Below are 17,358 nucleotides of genomic sequence, written 5' to 3'. Positions count from 1 at the left end.
TATTTAGTGTTAAACGTGTTAACCTGTGGCGTTTTTACTGTCACTAATGTCAGGTCATTATTGCTGAAAGATAATGTTGTTACCGGCTTTCTAAACTGGTTCCAGATGACGTCACGTGTGTACTTAATGCTTAATGCTCATAAAGTTCCCCCATGTATATATTCACTTTATGTATATAATGTTCTTCTCTCCCCTTTTGCAGTTGAAGAGCGTGTCAGGATACATTTCACTGCGTGTTGTACTTGTATAACTATGCATGTGACGAATAAAGAATCTTGAATCCTGAATCGTGAATCTTCAGTATAATAAACATCACAGTGTTACATTGAAAAGCAGCTGAATTTGTCAGATGACCTATTATAGTGTCTAAGAATAATTTGGAGTGAATAATCATAGATTTTAATATAATCCTCCTGTTTTAAAGTGAAGACTTTGGTCATCAAACCAGAGGCAAAGGCTCAGTCATTAAAGAACCCCCAAAAGTTGATTCTGTTCATCTGGACGTAGCGTTTTGTGGGAGAAATGTTTCGTCACTCATCCAAGTGACTTCTTCAGTCTCAGCTGACTGCAGGTTTCCCCAATCTTATAAACAGTACATTTGCATAATGACTGAAACCAGCCCACTGAAGGAACAATGGGCTGAGAGATCAGTTCCTTCATCATAATTATGCAATTTCTCATGACCAATGACCAAAACCCACTGATCAAAGACCACTGATCAATGGCCATGAGTACCATTCACAGAGAGTTGGGGAATGGCTGCAATCACAGCATTGTAAGATGGCGAAAGATGTACCCTTAGACCCCTCCTCGATTCAGAGATGGTCTTTCCCTTTTCACGTAAATGGCCTCCTTGACTCCGCACTCAAACCGGAGTTCCTCCCTGTCCAGGATGTGTACATCCTCATCATTGAAAGAGTGTCCACTGGCCTGTAGGTGTAAATAGACTGCAGAGTCCTGGCCTGAAGAGGTAGCTCTTCTGTGTTTTGCCATCCGCTTCGCCAGAGGTTGTTTGGTTTCCCAAATGTATGAATCATAACAACCCTCCTGGCACTTAGCAGCGTACACTATGTTACTCTGCTTCTGTCGGGGTCCAGCGTGCTTTGGGGTTTAAAAGCAGATGAGACGTGGTGATCACATAGAGGCAGTCCACCAAATCATCAAGCACTTAAAGCAGCATCATTCAGTACAGACACTGGATAATCAAACTGCCACTCCCTGTACCCGAAGCAAACTGGTAATAGAGTTGTTTTATATGAAAGTTTCTGCATTCATACAAACCCTCCTGTCATTAAGCAGACTCAGCACAGAGCAGTTTTATTAACAACTCCTCAGCTCAAGGAGACTGTTGTTGTTTTTATTTACTAAATGTTGTAGTGTAAAATGATTGCTGCAAGCAAAGTGTAATAAGTGGAGTTGTGGATTATGTGTCAAGATAACCAGTACTGAATGATTTTAGAAACTGGAGCTGACAAAGGTCAGGAAGACAAAGAATTGGAGGAGAAATGTTTTTCAGTTTGATCTGTGGATGTGTCCTATTAAGATTTACATTACAATATGCCATTTTCTTGTAATCTTCTATTATTGTAGCATCTTTACCTTACAATATGAAGCGCCTTGAGACAGTGTTGGGTTGTTACAGTGTGGCGCTATATAATGAAATTAAATTGACTATGTAATGTGAAACATTAAGATTTAATCTTTACCTTTAGCTTTTTTTTTTATTTCTGGAATAATAATAATGTTATTTTAAATGAGCAGGTGCCGCGAGGGCAGAGCGTCCCTCTCGGATGACGTCACGTGTAGACACCTTAAAGCCTGCATGAACGAGAGCACTTCTCGCCGGGTGCGGTGGCGCGCGCCTGTAATCCAAGCTACCGGGAGGCTGAGGCTGGCGGATCGTTTGAGCTCAGGAGCTCTGAGCTGCAGCGGACTATGCCGATCGGGTGTCCGCACTAAGTTCGGTATCGATATGGTGCTCCTGGGGGAGCTCGGGACCACCAGGTCGCCTAAGGAGGGGTGCACCGGCCCAGGTCGGAAACGGAGCAGGTCAAAGCCCCCGTGCCGCTCAGTAGTGGGATCGCGCCTGTGAATAGACGCTGTAGTGCAGCCTGAGTAATACAGCGGGACCCAGTCTTTTTATACTCTTTCTCCTCTCCACAGAAATATACACACAGCACACACACTCACACATCACGTTTTGTACAGCTTATAACACCGTCAACACAGCTTCTCTCTCCTTTCTTTCCATTGAAAAAGACTGCTGTTTGTTGGTCCCACAGCGCCTCCAACTTGAGGAAGAAGAAATTACCAACACATTGCAACTTCACTAATAATAATTTTTTAATAATAATTCATAATAACTGTAAAAATTATACAAATAACCATTTTTCTTTCTTCGGTGACTGTATTCAATGAACACAAAAATAAACAAAAGCAGCCTAAAGCAAAGCTCTACTTTCTCTTTTTTAAATAAATGAAGCATGAATACTTTCAGCTATTATGTCATCCAGAGCTTCAATGTGTAATCTTTTGCTTGGCAGTTGTAATATCCACAGTCTCCCTGTGGTTTACAGTTTAATGCTACAGTGCATCAGGAGTATAAGAGAACCTGTAATGCCTGTTGCAGGCAAACTGATGTCTGAAGATTTGAAAGATATTAATTTACTAAATAAAATCAAAATGCTGGACTGTAAACAGCACAGAACAACAGCTTGAATTTATGTTGTGTTTTTTTCTGCTCATAGAAAAAAATATTTGAAATGCACTTCAAATAGGTAAGCACTCACCGCAAGTAATAGGTAATGCAATTAAATATGAGAAACTACAACTGTGATAGGCTACAACTTTAGCTGGCTAAGAGAAATGGATGGATGTGGATGGATTTTTCCACATTTGTCCAAAATAATGGAATGGGAGTTTGTTCCTCTTTGAACTAATTTTTTTTTTTAAAAAACTGGAAAAATCCTCAGCACTCTATATAAAGACGTGTGGACGTATCCTATAAAGATTTAGCCTTGAAAAGTAAAATAGTTGAACTTGGTGTGACTTTGAATCTTATTTTCAATCCACTTTTATTACATTACAATAATTTTGTCTGCTATTTAAGATGTAGCAGGGCTTTATGGGCTATCAAACAGAAATCTCTTAAAAGTGAGGAAACATTAGCCAAATAGAATGAATATGGCACATTCCTCTACATGACTAGAAATGAAGATCAGAAGCAGGGGCCACTCTGGGTTCAAACCTTTAGGGGGGCTCAGCTGTTAAATCATAGTGTCATGCATACAGTGTCTTGTAATTAATATTAATGGAATATGCTGTTTAAAAGTGTAATTTAAACTTTTAAAATTTGCAAACCTCAATTCAGTATATTAAACATCACAATGTTACATTGAAAAGCAGCCTAATTGGATGATCTATTATTGTGTCTAAGAATATTTTGGAGTGAATAATCATAGATTTTAATATAATCCACCCATTTTAGTCATCAAACCTGAGGCAAAGGCTCAGTCGTTAAAGATGTTTTAAGGAATCATTTGTTGCCAAGCAGATAAGATGAGAAACATGCACAACATTATTTCAGTCTCTTAATCACATAGAGGCAGTCCACCAAATCATCAAGCACTTAAAGCAGCATCATTCAGTACAGACACTGGATAATCAAACTGCCACTCCCTGTACCCGAAGCAAACTGGTAATAGAGTTGTTTTATATGAAAGTTTCTGCATTCATACAAACCCTCCTGTCATTAAGCAGACTCAGCACAGAGCAGTTTTATTAACAACTCCTCAGCTCAAGGAGACTGTTGTTGTTTTTATTTACTAAATGTTGTAGTGTAAAATGATTGCTGCAAGCAAAGTGTAATAAGTGGAGTTGTGGATTATGTGTCAAGATAACCAGTACTGAATGATTTTAGAAACTGGAGCTGACAAAGGTCAGGAAGACAAAGAATTGGAGGAGAAATGTTTTTCAGTTTGATCTGTGGATGTGTCCTATTAAGATTTAGCCTTGAAAAATAAAATGGTTGAAGTTGGTGTGACTTTGAATCGTGTTTTCAATGCACTTTTATTACATTACAATATGCCATTTTCTTGTAATCTTCTATTATTGTAGCATCTTTACCTTACAATATGAAGCGCCTTGAGACAGTGTTGGGTTGTTACAGTGTGGCGCTATATAATGAAATTAAATTGACTATGTAATGTGAAACATTAAGATTTAATCTTTACCTTTAGCTTTTTTTTAATTTCTGGAATAATAATAATGTTATTTTAAATGAGCAGGTGCCGCGAGGGCAGAGCGTCCCTCTCGGATGACGTCACGTGTAGGCACCTTAAAGCCTGCATGAACGAGAGCACTCCTCGCCGGGTGCGGTGGCGCGCGCCTGTAATCCAAGCTACCGGGAGGCTGAGGCTGGCGGATCGTTTGAGCTCAGGAGCTCTGAGCTGCAGCGGACTATGCCGATCGGGTGTCCGCACTAAGTTCGGTATCGATATGGTGCTCCTGGGGGAGCTCGGGACCACCAGGTCGCCTAAGGAGGGGTGCACCGGCCCAGGTCGGAAACGGAGCAGGTCAAAGCCCCCGTGCCGCTCAGTAGTGGGATCGCGCCTGTGAATAGACGCTGTAGTGCAGCCTGAGTAATACAGCGGGACCCAGTCTTTTTACGCTCTTTCTCCTCTCCACAGAAATATACACACAGCACACACACTTAAATATCATGTTTTTACAGTTTATAAAAGCGTCAACGCAGTTTCTCTCTCCTCTTTTTCCATTGAAAACCACCGCTGTTTGTCGGTTGCACAGCGCCTCCAACTGGAGGAGCGGCGCAATGACCACCACTCGCGTCATTTTAGCTAAACGAAATTTTATGCATAACTACGCCCACAAGATGGCGCTAAGCTAGCAGTGTGCGAGTCTAGTTACACCCAAAAAACTTAAGCGAAGAAGAAAACGCTTCTCTTCCTGTGTAGGGCATGTGCTTCCTGTGTCAACCATGCACATGTGGTAAACAAGCGCAAGCATGGATTTTTCAAGTAAGTGGAGTGATCTTCCCAAAGGTCCGAGTCTGAAAAATCTGACAGATGGAAGCTTTGGCCACATGAAGGACACCCAGCATGCTGCCATTCAGGATCTGACCAAAGCTCACATCGAGTCGTTTGACCAGGCAGTCACAGACGGACTCAACCGCGTTGTGCAGGTCAGCAAATGTTTCTTCAAAGTTCTCAACAATGTGATGAATCACTTCATTAAGACCAGCGATTAACCCCAACTAGTTAAAACTACGATTAATAGCGTACACTGTGTGACTCGGAGTTGTGTAAGCTTGTCTTGAGCACGCAGTGCAGTGATATGCAGTGAGTTACTGTAGGCCAGTGAAAGCCACCATAACAACGATGAAATGAGTGAGTGAAGAATTTGGTTTCCTGCTGGTCGACTAGCTGCTGGTATCATTTCCAGCAGTATTTTCTCTGAAAGCTGCTCAACCTGCTGTGAACATCCCTCTTGCAGTTGCTTCCCATAATCTTCGCCTTTCTTACGTTTCTCACTTTTCCGTCACCTTTCCCAGTCCATCCCCCCCTTAGAGTTCATGTTCAAAAATGAACGGATCAGCCTTGGTTTCGTTGAAGCTGCCATCCAAAACCCAGTGGTTGCCAAAGGGAACATCTGCAAGGAAATGAAGGTGTTCCCAGCAGAGTGCCGGGGAAGAAGATGCTCGTACAAAGGGAAAATAGTGGTAAGCCTGAGTCGTGTTTATATTCCCACAGCAACGTTTTAAAATAATCCATGTTGACTGGGTGAGTGTTGACTCATTTCAGGCAGACGTCAGCTGGTCGATCAATGGAGTTCCCAAAGGCATCATCAAGCAGTCTCTGGGTCATGTGCCCATCATGGTGAAGTCCAAGCTGTGTAACCTGCATGGCATGTCCCCCAAAGAGCTTGTAGAGCATCACGAAGAAGCCGAGGTAGGATATGGCAGCTGTACTTCTAAACTGAGCCAGGATGGGTTTAAATATTGTCCTATAATACCAGCATCAACTTTGACAGGAAATGGGAGGTTATTTCATTGTGAATGGAATTGAGAAGGTTATCCGCATGCTGATAATGCCAAGGAGGAACTATCCTATCGCCATGTCAAGACCCAAGTGGAAGAACAGGGGTCAGGGTTACACTCAGTACGGTAAGTATTACTTCTAAAGAAAACAGTGCAGCAATGAGTCCATGCCTGCATGTTTTCACCGGCTTTTTCTTCACTCAGGTATTTCTATGCGTTGCGTGAGGGAGGAGCACACAGCCATCAACATGAACCTGCATTATCTGGAAAATGGAACTGTGATGCTGAACTTCATCTACCAGAAAGAGCTCTTCTTCCTCCCACTAGGCTTTGCATTAAAGGTGAGCAAGCCTGCAGCTTTCATTACAGAACAGTTAATGATAAAAATCCTTTAGGCTCATTGTGTGCTCATTTGCTCTCATGTTCCTCAGGCTCTGGTGGACTTCACAGACTTCCAGATCTACCAGGAGCTGATCAAAGGCCGCGAGGACAATTCTTTCTACAAGACCTGTGTGTCCGAGATGCTGCGCATCGTCATGGAGGAGAACTGCACCACCCGCAGCAAGGTGCTCAATTACCTCGGAGAGCGCTTCAGGGTTAAGATGAACCTCCCTGAGTGGTACACAAATGAACAGTGTGCCAACTTCCTGTTAAAGTAAGTTCTGGGGATGGATACGGTTGACACCCGTTCTGCTTTATGTTTGGTGGTATGTTTATTTAAAAAAAGGGGCTTACTCTGTTTTGATCAGTGAGTGTATCTGCATCCACCTGAAGTCAGACGTGGAGAAGTTCTACTTGCTCTGTCTGATGACGAGGAAGCTCTTCACTTTTGCCAAGCAGGAGTGCATGGAAGAAAACCCCGACAGTATCGTGTGCCAGGAAGTGCTCACTCCTGGTCAGCTCTACCTCATGTTTCTGAAGGCAAGAATCTTCAATATTTTTCTTAGTTTTTTTTGTCTTTGTCCTTTCTCCTTTGCTGAGCAGGACTGTAGTAGCATTTCAGCTGCTCCTCTTAGGCAGATCATTTGCCTCCATCTCACCCGATTGCTAACATCTTTCACAGCAGCCCTCTGCATGTCCTCCTTCACTACATTCATGTTTCTTTTCTGTGGACTACTTCTTGTCTTTTTACCTGACTGCTCCATGTCCACAGTCAGTGTTGGGTAGTAATGGAATACATGTACAGTGGTCCCTCGCTGTAACCTTTCACGTCCTCGCTGTTTCGCGGATTTTTTTGGTGCAATTTTTCATGTTTTTTTTGTTTTGTTTTTCCAGCACATTGTGTTCTGCATCCTGATTGGCTGTAGACCATTGTCAGTCAATCTCGTGCCGTGTCTCCTTTACAGTACAGAATGCGTTCAGCTTGTTAAATTTACGTAAATCTTCGATCGCTAGCAGTGTGCTGTACTGTATGTTTGTAACTTTTCTCCCCAACAAACACAATGTCGACGAGACGTTTTGCACCGTCAAAGGCAACCGCGGGTGCCTTTGCCTTCATTTTGTAATACTGGACTTATTTTTCTACAAAGGTTTGAACTTTGAGAGCGTTTAAGAGAGAAAAGTGTTGTGCCTGTCTGCGAAAAGTGTATAAAGTGTGTAGTAAGGGGTTTTACAGCCTTAAAACATCTATAGTAATTGTAAAAAATAAAGTTGGCTACTTTGCGGATTTCACCTATCGCGGGTTATTTTTGGGACATAACTCCCGCAGTAAACGAGGGACCACTGTACCGGCATTATGTATTTAAAATAACTGTATTCTATTACAGTTACCGTTTAAAAAGGTGGTATTCAGAATACAGTTACTTTGTTGAAATAAATGGATTACACGGCGGTCTTTTCCTGATTCATATGTTAGACTGTGCTCTCTTTTGGTATTTCCACGCCGGTGGAAAGCCATTATGGCGAGTAGCCTTCAGTAATAGTAATAAATCACACAGCAGTAGTACATTCATGTAGTTGTAAAAAGCATGATAATATATTAACTAATCCAAAGTATTTGGAATACGTTACTGTCATTGAGTAACGTAACGGAATACCTTACAAAATACATTTTGGGGCATGTATTCTGTAATCTGTAGTGGAATACATTTTAAAAGTAACCTTCCCAACACTTTCCACAGTGCTCACACAAAGTGTCTTCTTCCACTTAAGCCTTCAGTTGTGTGATTTAACCACTCAAACGTTTTCGCAGGAGAGACTGACTGCATGGCTGGTGTCTGTGAAGCTGTCCTTTGACAAGAGAGGCAGCAAAGTGACCGGAGGATGGAGCTCTGAAATGATGATAAAGATGCTCAACATGGGAACTGACTTGACCAGACCATTTGAATATCTGCTGGCCACTGGAAACCTCCAGTCTAAGACAGGTCCTGTCCAAGACTAATACATGGCCAGCTTTGAAAATTCACTAAAACATTCATTCATTCATCTAAAAATGTGCTCCCTCCTCCCACAGGTCTGGGCATGCTGCAGAACACCGGGCTGTGCGTTGTAGCTGACAAGCTCAACTTCATTCGCTACCTGTCTCACTTCCGCTGCGTGCACAGAGGAGCAGCGTTCGCTAAGATGAGGACCACCTCTGTGCGTAAGCTGCTGCCCGAGTCCTGGGGCTTCCTGTGTCCTGTCCACACTCCAGACGGCGAGCCTTGCGGACTCATGAACCACATGACAGCCAGCTGTGAAATTGTGGCATTGACCTTGTCCACCACGTCACTGCCTGCTCTGCTCTGTTCGCTTGGTGAGGACTGACTTCAGGCAGTTGTTGTACAATCTTACCCAGGACCAAAAGCTAGTCCATTGTCTACCACAGAACTAGACTCTATAGATTTGTGACAATTAGGGAGGAGAGGTCGGCGCGTGTGCTTGCAAATGAGAGACATAGCAATACTTTCATGAATCAATTGTTAAATAATACTTTTTGTAAGGTATTCCAATAACAGTGACCTGCCTGTGGGGAAACGTCATTAAAGTAATGCTGAAATAAAAGATTAACTCAGGCAGTCATTGATATACTTCGTAGGCCTGGCCAGGTAAAGTCTCTGCACGTGGCACTGGGTTGAAATGCGTTTGCTGTATCTGCTCGTTTAGGTGTCACTCCTGTGGATGGAACTCCTGGTCGGGCCTTTGCAGACTGCTACCCTGTGGTCTTGGACGGTGCTGTTGTTGGCTGGGTGGAGGCTGACTTGGCTCCAGTTGTGGTTGAATCACTGCGCAGGTTCAAGGTATTGTCTTCTGTTAGCTGCTCCCTTTAGCTGCACCACAGTGGATCATCTGCCTCCATCCCTAGCATCCTCCCCTGTCACATCGGCCCTCTGCATGTCCATCCATGAATCTTTTCTTGCTCTTTTTCTCCTGCCTGGCAGCTTTATCTTCAACATCCTTTGTCCGGTATATCCACTGTCCCTCCTCTGCACATCCAAACCATCTCAGCTTTGCCTCTCTTCGTTTATATTAATTTCTTATTGCCTCCATCCTGGTCTCTCCCAATGAAAAGCTATGATAACATAAGCTCCACCTCTTTTTGTCAGTTCATCAGAGCAGGTCTTGCTACCTACTTAAATCCCTTTTGCTCTTGTTGCTATCACCTCTGACACTGGTCTCCATCCACTCTACCCTGCCTACACTCTCTTCTTCACTTCACTTGTGCACTGTCTGTTGCAGGTAGGGCTGCCACAAACGATTATTTTGATAGTCGACTAGTCACCGATTATTTTTGCGATTAGTCGACTAATCAGATCATCATCCATTGGACGTACAGCGTACAGCTTATTGCACCAGCAGCATCTGGTCTTATATAACTATCATTAGCTTACAGCTTGAAGTGTTTGTGCTAACTAAAAATAAAGACAAGATGGTAGTTTATTAATTTTTAATGAAATTTGCAGATTGTTTCGGTGAAGTTTAATAAACTCCTTGCTTTCTAAAATATAACAGGACACCGGAGTATATTATCCAGCGTCTCACACTTCTGATGATCAGCTGTCTGCTTGAAGTTTATTTAGCTGTGCAAAAACTATAACTTTAATCTCAGACAAACCGATTTACTCAGGAACAAATAAAATACTAAAGAAAGCCAAACAATAACATTTTAAGTTATCTAAGTGACTTATATATCATGTTTAACCTGAGTAGCGAAAGACAGTGGTGGGTTTGAAAACGATTTGCCGGGAGTCCGGTGTTCTCACGGCTCTAGTTAGCCTTGCCCCCGCCTAGCTATCGAGCTAGTGGGTAACAGACGTCTCCGAAAACGTCGGAGAGCTTTTGAAAATATGTGGTGTCTTGATAAACTGAGCAGATATTTGAGGTTTACACAGCTACATTCTCGCCTGAAAATATGTTAAACGTTTATTTTGTGACCCAGAAAGAATAATAAGAGTATAGTTAAAAACTAACTAGCTGCCGCCATTGTTGACAGCTGCGCTATGAATTCTGGGACACAGCTTCTTCTTCTTCGGGGTTTAACGGCAGCTGGCATCCTTGTACATGCAGTGCTGCCATCTTCTGTTTCAGTCCGTTATTACACCCTTAAATCCTACTACTCATTCCTGCGTCCTTTGTGATCTTACAAAGCTTCAAACGATGCGTCGACTATTAAATTAGTCGTCGACGATTTTAATAGTCGACATAATCGTGACTAGTTGACTAATCGTGGCAGCCCTAGTTGCAGGTTCACGGTATACTAACTCCTGCTTGGTGTCACCTGTGTATACTGTGCAGAAAACTGATCTTTAAAACTCATACCTCCAGGTGTTAAGAGAGAAGAAGATTCCTCCCTGGACAGAGATTGTCCTGGTTCCCAAAACAGGCAAGGCCAGCTTATATCCAGGCCTGTTCCTCTTCACAACACCTTGTCGCATGGTGCGGCCTGTACAGAACTTGGCTTTTGGCAAGCAAGAGTTGATTGGCACCTTTGAACAGGTAATGTGTTAAAAGTGGAGGGTTTTTTTGTAGCTGTAAGAGCACCGTTTTAGTCCGAGCACCTTTTCTCCTTTGCCTGCAGCTTTACATCAATGTCGGAATCTTGGAGAATGAGATTGAACCAAGAGTAACCACACACCAGGAGCTCTTCCCTCACAGTATGCTCAGTGTGGTGGCAAACTTCATCCCATACTCTGACCACAACCAGAGTCCCAGGAACATGTACCAGTGTCAGATGGGTAGGTTATTTGAATCTTTTCTTTGACAGTTTTGAGCAAACCTACATTTTCCATGAACCACTGTGCTCATTCCCCTTATTTCAGGTAAGCAGACTATGGGCTTCCCGCTACACTCTTTCATGGATCGCTCTGATAACAAGCTGTACCGGCTCCAGACCCCACAGAGCCCACTAGTCAGGCCTTATATGTACGACCACTACGGCCTCGACAACTACCCCAGCGGCACCAACGCCATCGTGGCCGTCATATCCTACACAGGCTACGACATGGAAGATGCCATGGTGAGTTAAATGAAACTGTTCTCTATTTTTAATCGGGATAGGGTTGAACTCTTGACACATGTTGTTTTCATCAGATTGTGAACAAGTCGTCATGGGAGAGAGGCTTTGCCCATGGAAGTATCTACAAGACGGAGCTGGTGGACCTGGCAGAGAAGGTGAAGGGAGAAGACGGCGTGGTGTTTGGAACCAAGCCAGGCGACCCCAAAGTGAAAGAAAAACTAGACGCTGATGGACTGCCCTTCATCGGATCGGTGCTTCAGTATGGAGACCCTTTCTACAGCTACATCAACCTCAACACTGGGCAGACCTTTATCTCCTACTACAAGTACGCGATAACATTTTTGTAGCAGTGTGATCATTTTTCATCAGCTCAGTTGTAAAATACCTCTGTTATTCACATTTTATGGTTTCTCTTCTCTGTTTGCAGGAGTCAGGAGGCCTGTATTGTTGACAACATAAAGGTCTGCAGTAATGACGGCGGCTCAGGCCGCTTCAAGCGCGTGTGCATCACTGTACGAATGCCCCGAAATCCCACCATCGGTGACAAGTTTGCCAGCCGCCACGGACAGAAGGGCATCCTGAGCCGCCTGTGGCCGACGGAGGACATGCCCTTCACCGAGAGCGGCATGACTCCGGATATCCTGTTCAACCCCCATGGCTTCCCCTCCCGTATGACAATTGGGATGCTCATCGAGAGCATGGCCGGCAAGTCGGGCGCCCTGCACGGCCTCGGCCACGACGCCACACCCTTCACCTTTTCCGAGGAGAACTCGGCGCTCGATTACTTTGGCGAGCTGCTTCGGGCGGGCGGCTACAACTACTACGGTACGGAGCGGCTGTACAGCGGACTGAGCGGTCAGGAGCTAGAGGCAGACATCTTCATCGGCGTGGTCTACTACCAGCGGCTACGTCACATGGTCTCCGACAAGTTCCAAGTTAGGACGACAGGAGCACGAGACAAAGTGACCAACCAGCCCGTAGGAGGAAGGAACGTGCAGGGAGGCATCCGTTTCGGGGAGATGGAGCGAGACGCCCTGCTGGCTCACGGCTCTTCATTCTTACTTCACGATCGCCTCTTCAACTGCTCAGACCGCTCAGTGGCTCAGGTGTGCGTTGACTGTGGCAGCCTTCTCTCCCCTTTGTTGGAGAAACCGCCGCCCTACTGGTCATCCATGCGCCACCGTAAGACTGTCTGCACCCTGTGTGGCAAAAGTGACTCTGTTGACTCGGTGTCTGTTCCTTATGTCTTCCGCTACTTTGTAGCTGAGCTTGCTGCAATGAACATCAAAGTCAAATTAGAAGTCAAGTGAATTTTATAGGATGTAAAGATTCATGCCTTAAAGCGCCAACCCTGCACACTTTGTTCAGACGGGTCTCAATAAAGCTGCTCAAATCATGCGTGCCAACAGAAGACGATAAACGCATAACATGATGTCCATGAAAAGTTTTATTAGCCCCAAAAACATGACCAAGTATCAGTGTATGATGGGATGCACGGGTTGACAATCTTCTGCGATGAATAAAAATGTTCAGTATCAGGTTAATTTGTCATTGCTACAGTAGAAGTCAAGACTACTCAGATCCATTAAGAGAAATTATGAAATATTAAAAGTGCCACATTGGACTAAAATTTCACACATGACCACAAAATGCACTGGAAATATAAAGTGTCCTGAAAATGTCCCCTTGGGGAAAGTGTGTGCTTAATACTTTACTGAGGTGCTACTAACAGTAAATTAGTGTAAAAGTGATCAGGATGAAGTAAAGGCACTGAGCCCGTTTCCCACAAAATCGTATTTTCTTCAAACAAAACTGTTTCAAGCTTGATTAAATAAGAATAAATTAAAACTGTCTAAAACTATTTCATCACAACAATGGAAAAGAGGGAGGGGTGAGCAGCTCTGGGTGAAAGGTGAGTTGCCTACAGTGCTGGGATCATTACTTTTTTTTTTTTTTTTAATTAATGCGTTACCTTACTCACTGGAGGAAGTAATTTGTTATACCACTCATGATATTAAATACATTAGCAGCCTCTTATATAAACCTTACCGGGATTTATGCTTCAGTGAGAATGCTGTGACCACTGGTGTAACCTGTAAATACACGTTGGCTCAAAGTAGTCGACAAACACTGTCGACCAGTTCAGTACGTCATTTCCTCTTGTGCATTTCCAGCTACTGCTTTGTTGAGGTTTTTGGATTTATTAGTAAGAGAATAATCGTCTCAGTATTATGGATAAATAATAATAGCGTCAATATAAGGACTAGCAAATGTCAGGAAATTCCTGGAGGGAGATTACTCAAACTATTGGAATCACCACAATGAAGACCTGGATGCAGGAGGAAAAGAAGGCCCAGTGTCTTGACTGATACAGCATGTAAAACATAACCACATGGTAATTAACACATACTGCGCCGGCACAAGTATAAACGCTAGCAATGAAGACAGCCGCTTGCGTAGTTTATGTCGTAGGCTCTACAAAGCAGAAGTCTAAATCAAGCCTTAGGCTGCACTCCCACAAATCCCAGCCTATTGAGGACATAAATATTCTCTTATTTTAGTTTTAAGTGTGACTGCAGAGCAAAGTTTAAACAAAAAGACTTTGAATGGGTCAGCACTGTGATTCTACTGTAGAAATGGAGGATACAATGCTGACTGCTCATTACTGCCTTTGTTACCTACTAAAGAGCAGGCTTTGGCTGCTCAGCTTTAACATCTGCTTGGCTTCCTGAATGCTAGTTTGTGTGGGCGTGCTGTATGTGCTGATGCTCGCAATGAGACGATGTTGTCTTAGCAGTATGATGCAGTTGTTTCTGTCCTGGACACAGTTTGCACTTTACCTGTACACTCTTGTACTTTTGTGCAATAAAACAAAAATAATGTCCATATTCTCCAATTTTCAAAAGTCTAAAGAGCAGGTAACCTAGTAATAGGACGGCTGGTGATTCAGTCCCCATCTGCTCCAGTCTGCACGCCTTGGGCAAGATACTAACCCCAAGTTGCCAATCCATCGGTGTATGACACTGTGAATGTTAGATAGAAAGCACTTACATAGGTATGGCATAGAAAAACAGTGCTCGTATGAATGGGTGAATGAGGCAAGTTTTATAAAAGCACTTTAGTTCAGTCCATTTAACTCCTCCCAGCACACAAGCTGAAATTAGCTGATTATATACACGTGTTTTTATTTCATCATGCAGGTAACTTTGTGTAACTGAAGAATAAATTATAACTAATGTGATTACTGAATTGAATACAGAAATGCATGTGCTATGGAAAAATTTAACGTGATTACAATAGGGCATCAGTCTGAAATGCCTTGAACCCAACAGTGCCAATGTCAAAAACATGCTTAATAATCTCGTACAAGTATCTTAACTGTACTCGAGTTTTTAACTAAATGCAATTACTTTGACTGCCTCATGTGTATAATAGTGAAGCTTCAACACACATTTTCTTACAGACTCTATGTTCAAAATTACGGTGTCTAAAATCCCAACCAGAAACCTCAAATTAAAATGCACCTCGTTGAACACTGGAAAACTAATAGGAGTAGTCATATCTAAATCAATTATATCAATAGGTAAAAATTCCCACAACATCTCAAGTAAAACTCATTCACTCTTCACCAGTTGTTCTTATTGCAGCTGTGCCAGAATATCTGGTAATTCCAGAACAGTAGTGATAGTGTAGTCTGGCTTCTCTGACGCGCCCCCCCCTGCACTATTAATCCAAACTGTGGCCCGAACTCCGGCATTCAAGCCCCCCTGAATGTCTGTGTCCAGAGAATCTCCCACCATCACACAGTCCAGAGCCTCTACCTCCAGCATGCTGAAACACAACCTGAAGATGGAGGGGAATGGTTTCTGCTCTTTGTGTTCTCCTGCGATCACAATGGCATCGAAGAACTCCTCACATCCAGCCGTCGCCACTTTCTCTCTCTGGGTCTGGGCTACGCCGTTGGTCAGCAGCAGCAGCTTGTATCTGCTGCGCAGCTGTTTCAGGAGGTTGCATACTTGAGGAGAAAGAGTGAGAAGCTCCAGACGACTGCTTTTCCACATGTTATAACACTGAGCTGGCAAAGAAGGCGTAGAGCAATTCCCTACAGTCTCCTTGATGCTTTCCTCCCAGTGATGCGCACGGACATCATCTATGGTTTGACCAGCTGAGCAGTCAAAATTCTCATGGAACAGCTTCTGCTTGAACTTGTCACAAATGGTGCAGACGGTGCTGTCATCAAGGCCCAGCGTGGTCTTCAAAAATTCACTGGTCTGTATGAAATTCAGAAATTCACCACAAGATGTTAGCCTCCAAAATCCTTTTTTCATTTTATGCAAATGCAAAAAATAAAAATAAAAATAGTCATCTGTGGCTGAAGAACAACCAAAGATACAAAGAAGGGCATTTATTTAGGTGGTTGTAGGGGCTTTAGTATTCTCGTACTCTAAACAAGCAATTTTGAGGTGCGACAGGATTTTAGTTCCTCACATGTATTATGTGCTTTTTTTTTCTGATTTTTCCATGCTTTAGTGGCATTTGGAATTGTTGTAGCAAAAAAGATATATATATAAAACAACTTTTTTTTTTCTAATCTCCCTTTCTTTATTCTCTTGTACAGTGTGAGTGTCGGGGATGGTCATCTCAGACGCACTGCTCTGTCTGTGAGCACACCCATCCACTAGCTGTTCAAAACTTTGGTTTGCAAGGATTAGCCAATCCGAAAGTTTTAGAAAGAAGGACAAACGGAGCCCCTGCCTGTTTAGTGATTAGCTGAATAGTGGCCCCTTCCGGACTCCGTATGCGGTCCTGCCAATCGGACAATAAAAGTGAAAACTAGGCACCAACAGCAGCGCAAACGTCCATAACAGCCACTCAGTTAGTTAAAATAGACAATAAAGAGCCCCGAACTGAAGACAGTAAAATAAATGTATCATTGGGTTGACTGAAAGACGTCACTAGTCTACGCACTTCCATGTAAAACTTACAAAAACCGACTTTAATTAGCTGACGGAAATAACTTAAATTCTAGGCGAATAATTTCTTTATTTTATTACCTTTTTTAGCGCCACTTCACCTGCTCGACTCGTTTCAATGAGCGTGTTGTCCAAATCAAACAAAATCGCTTTCACAGCCATGTCGTCAGCGGTAGAGGAGTGCTCTATCATTCTACGCCAAAACGCTGGTCGTTTGCGGAAGTGCTGCCGAGTGAAACGATTCATGGGAGTTGTAGTTCTAATTAACATCAATCCATTGCTATGTAGCTGTTGGATGGAGAGAGACTTCACATACTTAATTCAACTTCTGCTTCTCCTGAATTTGAATATTTGAATGAAATGCAAATGAATGAAGTTTTATTATTATTATTATTATTATTATTATTATTATTATTATTATTATTATTATTATATTCCTCCCTAGTTATTCCCTCTTATGTATCCCCGGTATTAATTGTTAACAATTTTTTGAGAAAACTAAAAAGAACATGATCGTCACGTGAATCGAATAGCCTTCAGATAGTTCCCGGAAGTGCTTAGCGGGTAATTACAATATATAAATACAGAACTTCAAAATTGCCTTTCCTACTGTAGTTTGTATTATACAAAAAGTGTAGTTAAATCTGTGGATAGTTTAACTTGCAAGCCTTACCCTCATATATTTTAAACTTGGTCTTTTTTTTCTTTTTTCTTTTTTTTTAAAGAATGCTAAATAACCACAGTCAAATAATAATATAATTACTATATTTTCTTGGAACAAAATAAACATTTTTAAGTTAATCATTTTCTGACAGTTGTTCTTCCTTGTTCTTTCAGTCATGTCGTGATAACTCTGACCGCTAATCTCTGACTAAGACTTTCGGGAAACGACATAA

General features: G+C 42.7%; 2 protein-coding genes and 2 non-coding genes across 4 annotated transcripts; 3 read left to right on the top strand and 1 right to left on the bottom strand.

Moving 5' to 3' along the window:
• Positions 1-1,841: 1,841 nt before the first annotated feature.
• LOC147315563 (signal recognition particle RNA) lies at positions 1,842-2,140 on the top strand. The gene has a single exon (XR_015124503.1).
• Positions 2,141-4,366: 2,226 nt separating this feature from the next.
• LOC147315562 (signal recognition particle RNA) lies at positions 4,367-4,665 on the top strand. The gene has a single exon (XR_015124502.1).
• On the top strand, positions 4,378-14,354 carry polr1b (RNA polymerase I subunit B). The gene is made up of 15 exons (XM_086258431.1): positions 4,378-5,200; positions 5,570-5,737; positions 5,820-5,966; positions 6,049-6,181; positions 6,260-6,396; positions 6,487-6,710; positions 6,805-6,976; positions 8,247-8,418; positions 8,508-8,789; positions 9,140-9,273; positions 10,799-10,969; positions 11,052-11,208; positions 11,293-11,489; positions 11,564-11,814; positions 11,917-14,354. The coding sequence occupies exons 1-15, from the start codon at positions 5,024-5,026 to the stop codon at positions 12,797-12,799; spliced, it is 3,405 nt and encodes a 1,134-aa protein (XP_086114557.1). The 5' UTR covers positions 4,378-5,023; the 3' UTR covers positions 12,800-14,354.
• On the bottom strand, positions 12,906-16,708 carry nanp (N-acetylneuraminic acid phosphatase). The gene is made up of 2 exons (XM_086258432.1): positions 16,544-16,708; positions 12,906-15,760 (listed from the first exon to the last, which is right to left on the bottom strand). Exons 1-2 carry the CDS (start codon positions 16,706-16,708, stop codon positions 15,128-15,130), a joined length of 798 nt encoding a protein of 265 aa, XP_086114558.1. The 3' UTR covers positions 12,906-15,127.
• Between the last annotated feature and the right edge of the window lie 650 nt (positions 16,709-17,358).

Source organism: Aulonocara sp. 'chitande type north' Nkhata Bay, linkage group LG13 (genome assembly GCF_057382095.1).
Source record: "Aulonocara sp. 'chitande type north' Nkhata Bay isolate Kocher_YH1m ecotype deep benthic linkage group LG13, A_spYH_male_GT1.1, whole genome shotgun sequence".
NCBI lineage: Eukaryota > Metazoa > Chordata > Actinopteri > Cichliformes > Cichlidae > Aulonocara > Aulonocara sp. 'chitande type north' Nkhata Bay.
The sequence above is the reverse complement of the archived record's forward strand: the minus strand, read 5'-3'. Positions and strand labels throughout refer to the sequence as shown.